General features: G+C 36.4%; 1 protein-coding gene across 3 annotated transcripts in view; it reads right to left on the bottom strand.

Moving 5' to 3' along the window:
• The window catches only part of DDX10 (DEAD-box helicase 10), a 152,995-nt gene that overhangs the window by 43,881 nt on the left and 96,013 nt on the right, over window positions 1–13,101 (bottom strand). For all 3 annotated transcript variants that reach the window (XR_008435921.1, XM_053971515.1, XM_053971516.1), the window contains exons 14-15: window positions 11,637–11,750; window positions 9,262–9,423 (exon numbers count right to left, since the gene is read on the bottom strand). Coding sequence is in view for 2 of the 3 variants with exons in the window: in XM_053971515.1 (XP_053827490.1) it covers window positions 9,262–9,423; window positions 11,637–11,750 (276 nt within the window). In the remaining variant the exon portion in view is untranslated. The remainder of the gene's footprint in view (window positions 1–9,261; window positions 9,424–11,636; window positions 11,751–13,101) is intronic.

The raw sequence follows: 13,101 nt of genomic DNA, 5'->3' as shown, positions 1-13,101 counted from the left end.
ATGCAAGCACTTCTCCAACCACCAAAACAAACTAACATCCCTAACTCAAAGATAAAACTGAATCAACTTATTAGTATTTCTTTGAGTATTATTTTTTGTTTAAAAATCTTGGAATTAAGTACAATTTTGGTTAGTATTAAATAAACAAATCTTAATGCCCTCAGGAAAAAAGCAGAAGTATTTTTATTGTTTTGTATTTGTTTTGTTGTGAGGCTTTTTTGAATCTCAATGTTTGGTTTTAGAAACCTATTAAATAATCTTTTTAAGCACCAAGGTACATAAACATAATGATGGAAGCCTCATCTGTAAAGCTGATGTTTATTTAAAGGCAGGGAAACTGAAACACCCAGTAATCATCAATTTAAGGCAACACAGAGTAGGCATCAAAGGCATGTGAAAAACAGCACAGGGACAATCTTAAACATTAAACAAGCACTGGAAAAAGTCTTAGAGGCAGTGGAAAAAAGGCATTCTCATTAAAAAGAAGAAAACAGAAGCTAGCAGAAACTGATCCTTAAAAGGACATTCTTGGAACAAAACTAACACAAGAAACCAGTGGACAAAGATCAAAATTATTCCTTTCCCACTTAGACCTGAACACAGTGAGTATGTTTAAGGATAGGAAAGTTTTTCTAAAGCTTTTAAGTGAGTTGGTTTAAATATGTACATGGATGAGAGGCTGGCCATGAGCTGTCAGTGTGCTCCCACAGCCCAGAAAGCCAAACGTGTCCTGGGCTGCATCCACTGGTGGGCAGCAGGGCCAGGGAGGGGATTCTGCCCCTCTGCTCTGCTCAGCCCCCACCTGCAGGGCTGCATCAGCTCTGGGGTCCCAGCACAGGGAGGACAGGGACCTGCTGGAGTTGGTACAGAGGAGGACAAAGAAGATGATCAGAGGGCTGGAACACCTCTCATACAGAGACAGGCTGAGAGAGTTCAGAGTGTTCAACCTGGAGAAGAGAAGGCTCTGGGAAGACCTAATTGTGGCCTTCCAGTCAGTCAGCTGGAAAGGAACTTTTTACAGTGGCATGTATTGGGCAGGACAAGGGGTAAAGGCTTTAAATTGAAAGAGATTTAGATTACTTTAGATTGAAGATTACAAAGAAATTCTTTACTGTGAGAGTGGTAGGACTGAACCTACATATACACAAACACATCATACAGTGTGAGATAAAGGTAATACTAATTCAAAATACAGCTTCAACAGAATTATATGATGAATGAAGTTACTTAAAGTTTAAAAGTAATGTTTAAAGCTACTTAACAAGAAATCAATGGAAGTTACACTGCAAAACATGCTAATATATTCTAGAGAAAAGTAGAGGAAAATGGGCAGTGATGCCCTTCATCTCATTTTGTGGCTGCTTTAGGCTTTGAAGGGATGATACCAGTGGAAAATTCATTATCTATAGAGGCCACAGGCTCCTGAGCTGTCTTAATGCAGCCACCCATAAGGAACCACCCAGCTCAAACACCAGGTCTGAGAGAAGGCAGAAGAGCCCCACACATATCTGTGCCTGCTCATGCAGGCACTCAGGATCCTCAGCAAGCAAAGGATGCAGCCAGAAGCTACAAGGGTGCCTCACAGAGCCTGACAGACAGAGGTCAGCATTTTGGGCAGTTGTTCCACTACATCCACCAGCAGGACAAGCAGCCTGGCATGGAAGCTCCCTTACAGCACTAGGGCAGGTAAAGGCCCACTTTAACGTTATGCCTGAACTACTTCAGCCTCCACCCACAGCTGTGTCCTCCTGGCATTCATCTGACTACTGTGTACACAAACCAGCTGGCTGGAGCCTGGTGCTAGTAACATCAAGGTTGTGGGATCAACTGCCATATGGGCCATTCACTTCAGAGCTGGATTCAATAGTCCTTGTGGGTCCCTTTCAACTCAGAATATTCTGTCACCTGTGATCTCATTTTCTTATTTTTCACATTAATAAGATGAGGTCAAGAACTCTGATTTTGCTGCAAGACTCTCAGAAAACATCCAAGGACACTTCAAGCTCTAACTGTAGCCCATTCAGCTGTTGAAGTGAAAGATAAACAAGCAAGCCCTTGCCTCCACTGGCACCAGAGGGAGACCAGATGGATGCTGCTGCTAAGGCTGAAACAGGATGCTTGTCAATCCACTTCTCAGTGTCCATCCCTCTTATCTTAATAGCTGTGCATCTGGAGCATAACAGCAGCACTGCCTGCACACAAAAGCTATGGAAGAGCTCAGAAAGGCTTTCTAACAAAGTAATACTCCCTGATTTATTTTACACATCTCTCCATCTATATTTTTCTTTGCTGTTCAGCTGAGCACTCCTCTCAGCAGTAACCTCTTTCCCTTTATATTTTGCTCCTATGCTGGCTGGCACACTCTTTACGTGAGAGAATTTTATCATTCTCACCCAGCACCACATTAAACCAACTGTACACATGGTAATCTGACAAATTCCACCTCAAAGTGCAGAACTATTCAGGTGCTTTAATAAAGAGCATAATCCTGCACTGCAATTTTTACCCCTTCAGATTACTTCCTTGGAAATATGATGCAACCTTCTTTTAGAATTAATCTATGACTGATTTCAAACAAAAAATACTGCTTTTCATGGCAGCATTTATTCTCAACCATATTGAATGGCTTGTATTATATAACATCTATTTTACAAAATAAAAAAATACCTGGGGAGCCTTGTCCATTTGTTGATCATGATATATGGTATTCAATGATTTATTACAATACACTACAACTTTCAGAATTATTTTATAAAACTATAAACTGAACATATTTAAATCTTAACTACTCTGTCATCAACAGAAATCACTTGCAAAAGCAGGGAGGTGGATCCTAGAGTTCCATTGGGAATGGGGCTGCCAAAGGAAGAAGTAAGTCCTAGGGATACAATGGTTGTAGGGATACCCTGAATGTAAAAGTGCAGTTTGCAATGATATCCTGTTACAACTGAGACAAAGACAAGAAGGAGAAAAAGTATTAAAGTGAACATGAAATACACTAACCCTAATGAGCAATAAGGCAGACAGTAGCAGAAGATGTGAACTCCTAAGTCACTGACAGATGAACACTAAAGGAACCACACAAGCACAACCTTGGGAAGGTTCACACGGAACTTTGTAACCGTTAAGAAAAAGAGAAAACAGGTTATCTATGTTTATCAGCCCCATGGGAAAGAGCAAACTTAAAATGGAGCATTTGAAAGGCACTATGTGACTGAGCAGAAAGACCTGCATATGGAAAAACCCAAAGGCAGTGACTACACAGGAGCCCTATGATGTAGGTATAAAATCAGACACACTCTACTATTTAATGTATTGGTGAGTGTGCTTATCAATCAGAAGAGTGAGATCTTAATTCTGCTAAGAACATCAACCCTTACCAGCCAACAAGAAGAAGTAAGCTTGTGCTGGCTGTGCTGTACATGTTTACGTGAGCACAGCCTCTCTTGTCTCTGTGGATATCCAAAGTGTGTCTTGTGTGTGCCCCTCTGTGCAACCCACATGCAGGGGGCTCATTCTGCAGCCTGAAACAGCAGCAGGCTTCATCAAAAACACCTGCAGATGAAACCACCTGAGTTCAAACCCAAGGGATTTGGGTCCCTTACCAGTCTGCAATCTCCCATTTTCAAAAATGAATTTTAATCAGAATTCAATATACTCTTGATGAAAATGTCAGCTTTTTATTTATGATAGTCCTTACATAAGTCTGGTACAAAGAATTTTCTCTTTTAGCCTTGGAAACAGTTAATAGAGTAATAATATTTGGGAGAACAAACACACAAAGGGTGAAACATTGCAGTGTTTCCTCCTCATTAAAATTATGTACTATGCCACTAACAAATGCATTTAGGGCACAAGTGACAAACCAAAGAGAAGTATTCTGTTTCAGTACCATTTCTAAAACAATTCTGTATTTTCCACTGAATTAAGAACAGCATAAGCAAAACTTTGAGAACATAATAGCCCTAAACTTCAAGTGGTACAAATCAAGATCCCTTTCAGTGGTACAAAGGCCACAAAATCTCTCCAGATTCCTTAGAGCAACATCAGTATCCCAGGAAGATTGTGCAAAGAGTCTCAAAAATATGAAGTATATATTACATTTAAAACACAGACTTGTGGTACAGTGCAGTACCTTCTGAAAGATCCCCTGTCACCCACAGTCTAACTGAGTCATCTCTCTATAAATATATTTATTTAAGGTCTTCCAAGGAGGTACAGAACTATTGCACCTTGCAGTATCAGACCCCTGAAGACAGTCTCAGCTTGATTGCTACTAATAAATAAATAAACAAATAAATAAATAAAATAAAATAAAATTATATTTTAAAAAATATTCTAGCCTTTAAAAAATTTCTAGCCTTCAAAAAAATATTCTAGCCTTCTTCTCACACTGATCATTCAAAATTCACAGTGTATCTTACTGGTGGGAAAGCAAGGCAAGAAATAAGGCTCCTATTCATTTTTCCTTCATCGCCAATGGGCATTTTCTAAGCTTGAGCTACTACGGGGAAAGAGGTTATTAAGAAGTGAGATGAATCCCTCTCTGCTACTATTTTCCTCCTAACAACACTACATTTTCGGTTGAAAACTTGAAAAATGGAATGCCAAAACATGTTCTGAATAGTTTATTCATTTTTCCCTTTATTGTTGTTTATAACATTTTACATGTTTCAAATGGCTTTCATTAAATACCCATTAATGCAGAATTCTTTTCAAATCAACAGTGTTACTGTCCTTCCCTTGTGTTCAATCACTAAAATTTACTTTGCTTCCAAAACTTCAGTAAGCATTAATTACACTACAATTATACCTCAGAGTTTAATTTACTTCTATCCATCTGATTTTCAGTTCTTCCATATTTGCAGAGGAAGAAGAGGATAATAAAATGTGAGACTTATGAAGGAAACCTAATTATAGTGTAGATGCTTTGCAAGTTGCCACAAGCCTTAAGGCGCTGCAACACACAACTCTTCTAATCCGAGCATCTCATGAATGCATCAAAACATTTTTCTGATTGTACAGAAAACTGTGCTCATTTAAATTACATTCACAAATGGATTTAAAAGCAATGGCCTGTGGATACTTCTGAATAGTTTTGTTCTTCATCAGGAACAGTTTTGCAAGCAAAGTTCATAATAAGCTTATGTGCCATGTTCTCCTAAAAAAAAAAAAAGCTATTTTGGAGATGTTTTGATTTTAAGAAGTTAATTTTTTTTGCCAAAGACCTCTAATCTTCAAGATTATACTACGAAAACCATAAGAAAGGGATTCTCATTGAAGATGACCTATAATAGTACAAGTTTTATGAAAACACTGCTTTTTACATCCACTCATTATCTAAATCAAAACCTGAACCCACCTGTAGATGAAAAAACCCAGATCAAATAACATCTGCATTTATAGCCTTCTGTAAATTATTTGTTATTGTAAGTCAACATTTCAAAGCCAATGTAGAGACTTCAGGTATTAACACACATTCAGCTTGAGGGAACTTTATGATTACATGTACACAACTGAGTATCAGACTGCTACATTTGATTTATACAGAATGAAAATGTATTTGTCTCTAGTGGTCTGCTAATCTTAATAACTTTAATAGATTTAGCATGTTTCAAAACGTGATTCAAAGAAAAAAAAAAGAAAAAAACAACTGCCACACACACCAGGAAACTGCACCAGGTATCAGCTGCAGTAGGGAAGAAAAAGAACTAAGAAGAGCAAAGATGAATCAAGATATATTTGAAACTTGATGTATGCGAAGGAACAAAAGAAAGTTAAGTTGATGAAAATGTTAACCAGAACCAGAAAGGAAAGATTCAGCCATGGCTTTTTCAAAAAGCTAGGAAAAAGAGAGTTGTAGGAGAATTCACCAGCCAAGGCAGAAAACCAAGAAACAGAGTTGTCACATCTGATATTGCAACATGTCAATATTCATGTCAAATAAGATGTCAATGAACAAAGATCTTCAGCAGTCTGCTTGCAGGAAGGAAATTTAAACAAAGATGGGAATTAAATAATTTGCATTACTGCAGAAAGGACGGGTCAGATAAGAGAGTTCATGTTACAACATGATGTATTTTGGCTCACAGTGAAGCACAGAGGATTTTAAAAAGAAGCAGTGACGGTCACAAGTGATGGATTTAAGACTTTATGAAGGGTTCTGCTGAAAGCCAGCAAAGGGATATATAAAATGGGGTTAAAATATGTGACTTTAAAAAGCTCCTCTTTCAATGACACAAGAAAGGGCACTAAGACATTCACCCTTACACAAAATCCAAAGTCATGAAAATAAAGTCTCCTAGTCTTTTTACTTCTCTCACATCCTTTACTGGTAACACATTTGAATACTCATCTTTTAGGTTTCAACCTCTCCTTCCAGATGAGGGCAAAAAATTACTTAGACCACTTGCTTGTCAGGCTTTCATAAACAACCAAACTTTTAATAGCAAATTCAGACAATCATCTGGCACCTGATCAGGCTTCTTCAGTATAGTCATGATACACAGACCTGCACAGTTCTTCTTTCATATCACTGAGATGTAAGCCAAAGATTCAAACTCAACTAGTATTTGCTCCTGAGTTATTATCTTTTGGTAAGGGAAACCTTATGAGGTGGGAGAATTTTTAAATACCATTGGGAAGTCAATGGCCATGTAACTCGCTTTTACTGTGAGGCAGTTCAAATTTTCCCCTGGCATTCTTTTGTTAATGAAGGACAGATGACTTATCCCATCAACAACACAATAAATTCCAAAAACATCAGTGAAAAAACAATGGCTGAAATGGCTAAAATAATGTTTATCTATGACACTTACCTATGATTTCTGAATTATACCATAGAACTTCCCCCTACAGTGTGAATTTTAAAAATTACACATTTTCTGGTAATGAAAAAATTGAGTAGTATCTTCTCTACCTAGTAACTATGTAGCTTCTTCATGAATCACTGGAAGAAGGCATCTTCTGATCACAGGACCAGCTTAAGATGACCCAAAAGGAAGGAGGTATGCCTGTCTCTCCTTGGATGGGACAAAAGAGCAGGACTCAGCATATTTTCCCTATAGTTACTACTACAGCTGGTTCCTAAGCAGCAACAGTTGACTGTCAAGAATCCCAGACATAAATGGATGACTTAGTAATAAGGAAGCACAAGAGAATCAATCGGTATGTCAGCCTTACCTTATATAGCCTGTATTAATTAATACATGAAATGAATTGTTATCCTGAATGCCTTCAGTAGTGAGGAGAGAGATTCATCTTTAACCACAAAGGTTAGTGAGACAATGGGAAGGCAAATGAGGTTTTACCAGAGTAAAACCTATCACCTTCTTGCCCCTTCTTTCTTTGCAAGTTTCATCTCATTTAAATTTGGATGTTGTAATTTTAAACTGTTATAACACTATAACAAAAATTAAATGACAACCAGGTAACTGAATACTTCATTATGTACAGAGAATTTACATATGAAGTATTTTTCAAACTGTAAAGTTTCAAATAAAAAATCTGAACAACGTCAGATGTGTGTCAGTCATGCAATGACTGAATGGCAGCCCTTAATACTAGACAATAATTTCACAGGATGTCAAACAGAGGTCTTTTTTTTTAATCTATTTCCTTCTTTTTCATATATTATAATTTATTTATTTTATTTCATTTCATAAAGGATAATAGCTGGAGTGTGAAAAACACTCATGCACTAATCTCCAAGAAGCTTCACATATGACACTTTCCATAATTACAAAATAACCCCATGACATTGATGTGGCCAGTCTGTTAATGTCTGACTCTGTTTTGAAAAGAGGCATTCTCTTTTCATAGTATCTCCACAGCTGAAATATTTTTCTTCACTGTAGGTAAATATCTGGTCAACATCATTTGTTCTCCTCAGAACTATAACAATGAAGCTGTGTTAACAGACCAATAGATGAAGTATTTTATCATTGAAGTCTGATGTCAAACCTACAACAGTGTTACACAAAGTGTATGAATCTGCTAGTGAATAAGAGATTGACTGCAAAGTCATACAATCAGTCTCTCCTTCCCTGTTCATTAAGTGCATCCTTGAAATCTGATTGCACTGTTTTCTGTAAACTTGACTATTATTTCACTTAGAGCACAGCAAACATGATTTCTTTTCACCTCCTATCAATTGGAACCCTTTGCTAAAAATAATGTGAGATTTTTTGTATTTGTCAAATGACTGCAACAGGACTAGAGGAGCAGACTTTCACATTAAATGTGTGAAGCATGCTTTGACATTAGCTAGGATACTTCATAGCCGAAATATAACTTGAAGCTTTCACAAATTCCTTCCAAATTATTTTGTTCAAATTCATACTCTCACAAACACTGGAAAATCTTGCACTAACTACTTACAATCAGTGGAAATTCAAACTGAATTAAGTCAGCATTTACAGAGCAAGACAATAAAACAGCGCTTATTAACACTTTGGAAATTTGAAGCTTTGAGTATAAATCAAGCCTTTAAAAACACATAGGCTGGGATCTTACATGCATCTGTTATCTGGAGAATGCCATACCTATCTCACATGTATTAACAGAATGACCCCTGAGCTCAAAGACATACAGCTGTGTTCTATATGACAGGTACACAGCAAGGTCAGAAAACCCTGCCTTGGTCCATAACAAAGAATAGAGAAGTAGCTGGAAAACTTGTGGTCTGCAACTTTTAAAGGTTTTTAAACACACGAGAGAAGCCAGACTGCAGATACTGATCTTTTCAAGTCACAGCCAAAATCTATCATGTAGTTCAAGTAATTCATTAAGTAAATTCTGATAGCCCTAAGCACACTGACACAAAAAGTTAACACTTTGGCCTAGCTGAAATGTGACACTAAATGTGGAGCAAATGGTAGTCTGAAGACATTTCAGACTTACTCTCACTGACAGAAGGTTTTAGAGCACATATGCCTAACAGTACTTTCTTTTGGTGAAACAAACCCTTCCACTAAACACTGCTTAAAAAAAAAAAGATACTCCTACTAAATTCACCAAACTTTAAAGTTGTAAATAAAACTCTACTGTTACCAACACTTAATGCTGAATAAGGCTTTGTGCTATCCAGCTACTTATATTAAAACAGTTTTCCTGTGAGCAGTGTAGTCCTGAAGAAAACTGAAGAACTTAAATGAACTTGTACTACACTTATTTCACAATGCATTTAAGTATTTTTCCTCACTGAGCAATCCACAGCACAGTATTTCTATAATTCAGTAATTGAGGTAGAAATCAACTTACCCTATGTTTTTCCTTTACTTTCTTCCTGTATTCTTCTTTGTCAAATTTGTCTTCTTCACGCAGGATTTCTTTCGCTTTATCTAGGTTGATACCACTGGCATCATCTTCCTCATCTGCTTGCGCCAAATTGGATTTTTGCACAGGTGGCCACTGCTGCACTAACTGAATTAGAGATGCCAGCAAGAAAAATAATGGTTAGAGTAATTTTTTCCACATCACACTTTTGGTGCCCTAAATATTCCAATACATTCTTTTTCCACACTAAATAAAAAAGTCATCTGCAAAGGAAACACATTAACAAACCTTATTTAACATCACATTCTGTTTAAAATTATTATTTTACAGCAGCGTCTCCATTACACCACATTACTGTTTAGTAAAATCACTTGAATCTCTTCCCTTATTTTGTCCTCTTTCCTGATTAGAACAAGTAATTTCTAATCCTGCTATTCATCTGGGGAGAAAAACTACTTGCTTTCAAGAAATGACTCTCAGAAAAAATGTGAGTAAATCTAAACAGTACCTTTCATGTAAACAATCAACATTCCAACATATTAACCAAGACAAAATTAGACAAGTCTTTATTCCAGAGTACACCAAAAAAAAAAAAAAAAAAAAAAAAAAAAAAAAAAAAAGCATTACTGCAGGTTCATGTTTTGAGGGAAGCAAGGAGAAAAGACATGAAAGGGTTTTTTGATTGCTGTACTAAGACTGTATTGGAAATGTTTGATGATTCATGCTGATGAAATGTTTGATGGATGACACACTGAACACATCCAGCTTTCCTTAAATATCTGAAACTCTGAATTCAAGACAAAGACTGCATGTTCACCAAAAGATATTCCCATCTATCTTATGACCTAGTAGCTTGTACCTCATGGTATGAGCACGCACCTTCAAGGGAAAATCTTTGCAAAATCATTCCTGTTCATGGACTGGTAAAGTACTAACTCTTGAAAGGAAAGTACATGGCAGGAAATATAGAATGCCTTTCAGTACAAATGCAAAATCAAACACATTTAGGACTCCCTAATGCACACAGGCTGTTTATTTAACAGGTACAGATAAATCCAACCCACTGTTTCACATCCTTTTGTAAAATTCAGTTTGCGTAGTTGTATTTTCTAGAAAGATACATTTTTAGAGGACTTTATCAAAGAGAAGCAGGTGGAATAGAACAGTAAAATTTCAATGCACAATTTTACACAGCTCAGGGAAAAAAATGCAAGAACAACGTCCAAAGATGCAAATTTTGTGTTTCCTTAAATGTCAACCCTTTTCTATTGTATTGCTTTTCAAACTACAATCTTTGTGATTGTTTTTCTCTCCGTTCTTCCTCCTTTTTGCTTCATTGCATAGATACCTAAAATATTTGCATATGAATTTTAAGTTGAGAAAACAGCTTCTGAATATCTAAAAATATCTGGCACTGTAGTTTTCGGTCAATGGGGCAACCTCTGAAACCTTTTACATTTTGTCTAATGTTAGTAATTATGTATATGGCTACACTCCCTTCACCTGCAATATAAAATGCTTTATTTTGTCAGAAAAAAAGCAAATTATATACTTGTAAAAGTGACCTCTCTTTCAGTTTATGCCTTACTGAAATTATTATAAAGAGGGAAAAAAACCACCCTACTTTTTAACTTAGTGCTGGAAATGGAAAAACAACATGCACAGCATCTGAAGATGTAAAATAAAATTATAGAAAAGTTCATGGAATGTAGAAACTTGCTAGTGAGGTTATTTCCACAGGGAAACGCTAGAGTGACTAGCATCCACAATAGTTCCTTTCAGTACAAAGTCAATAATTTTTTCTATTGTTCTATTAAAAAAACAAATCAGATAACTGGCAAATCTCCAAGCACTGCTACATCAGCACCAGTAGGCCAAAATTTGGTACTTCCTTGGCTTTTCTAACAAAATTTTTAATCTAGAAATAGTGAATGCTGGGAAGAAAACCAGTGTCTTCTTTTAATTCCAGTACATTAATTCAAGAGTTTGGGGAGCTTTGGCAAACAGCGACAGGAGAACTGTTTTACATTCCTGAAAGAACAAAAACCATGCTCTTGATTCCAGCTGAAATTGAAGATTTCAGAAGGCAGAAAAGAGATACAGTTCTGTACATCCACTTACAGCTCTCATACAAGTATCTTACACATACAAAGATAAAAAGAGGTCAGTGCTCAACATTTCTCTTTTTCTCACTGGAACTGAATTCTAAATTCAGCTGAACTCCTTTGCAAAATGTAAGCCAATTACAAATACTGCACATTTTTTCAGAAGTGTGTCTTTTTATACAAAGTACATTTTGACTTTATAGAAACTACAACTTCAATTCCCACCAAAATACAATTACTTTTAAGTGATCTTACCTCTCCATCTTCAGTAAAAACTATTTTTGTGTTAACTTTAAACTTCTTCTTCAAGATTTTTTTGGCTTCTTGGGTCTTAGTTGTTTTTTTCTTCATCTTTAATTTTGATGTGGTCTGCATAAAAGAAAGTTTTCTTATGAGTTTTTTGCTAGTCATAGAGTATATACGTCAAACTTTCTTAAAAGTAATTAGATGTATTAAAATTTAATTCCTAAAACAGGAGTAAGATTAATTTCCAGTAAAAATCAGCCAGCACATCTTTTCATAAAAGCGTTTTAAGCAGGCTGTATCATCAGAAATTCAGTTACCCTAATAAAAATTTCACATAATTTAAATCCTGCCAGTGCCAGGACACCTGGCTCATTCAAATCTCACTAACCTTTTAAAAACATGGACACTAGATGCACCAGCTTATGCTGCTAGCAAGCCCTATCAGACAAGAAATACAATATAACTGACTTGAAGCCAGTAACTACAACTGATCAGATACCAATTTCCTCTCATTTGTCATCACATTGTCCCAGGCACCGCAGTAAACCAGTCTGAGCTATCTGTGTGTCAATGAATACCACAAATGGCGATGCAAGAATACTCCTACTTCATAACTTTTGTCTCTTGCAGAACATCCAGGAGATGTTTACCAAACTTAGAATTAAATACCATTTAAATATCACAGAAGTTACCAGCATCATAAAAGAAAGTAGTGAGAAAAAAGTGGTGAAGACTCCAGAGCAACTAATGAATGAATCCACAGAAATGGTGAAATCCACAGATGGCCTATCTGTGTTTCCCCAGGGCACTCATCTAGTGGCAACATCATGGAACTAAAGAATGTGGAGATTCACCACTCCCAACTCTTCTTCCAAGACATCTCCCTTAGAACAAAGGCTGAATGTGTTCCAGCATTTACCAGGGCACAATACACAGAGGACATTTTAAGCAGTAACTGGTATTACAAAACTATTTTATAGCAAAAATATTCTGAAGGAATATGTGGACACTCCATAGAGGAAGGCCCACGACTCATTCATCATCCTATAAAGACTGCAATCTCTCCACTACTCAGAAATAAGTGCCTGAAAAACAGTCACTAAAACTCTCTCAACTTCTAATAAATAACAGAAAGCAGCAAAAGCAACAAGAAAGAAAAAGGAAAAACTGAACTTTTTCTCACTTTCATTTTTTATTTTGGTCACCTTAATCAGCTTCCACGTTTTATACAAAATCCACTATAAAAGGAAGCAAAAAAACATTAACTCAGAAAGTCACTGTCATTATGGTCAGCACACTAATGCACTGAAATATGAACTATAAAAGAGAAAAATTACGGTCCTCCTAACAGGAAAAATGGCTTGTGACAGCTACTGTGCTGTGATATCAAGTAATGACCATATCTATTATAGAAAATAGTAAGAGTAGCAGCACTTTTGTCCTCAGTATTGTCAAATTATTTTTGCTGCACTGT

Source organism: Vidua macroura, chromosome 2, assembly GCF_024509145.1.
Source record: "Vidua macroura isolate BioBank_ID:100142 chromosome 2, ASM2450914v1, whole genome shotgun sequence".
Taxonomy (NCBI): Eukaryota; Metazoa; Chordata; class Aves; order Passeriformes; family Viduidae; genus Vidua; species Vidua macroura.
The sequence above is the reverse complement of the archived record's forward strand: the minus strand, read 5'-3'. Positions and strand labels throughout refer to the sequence as shown.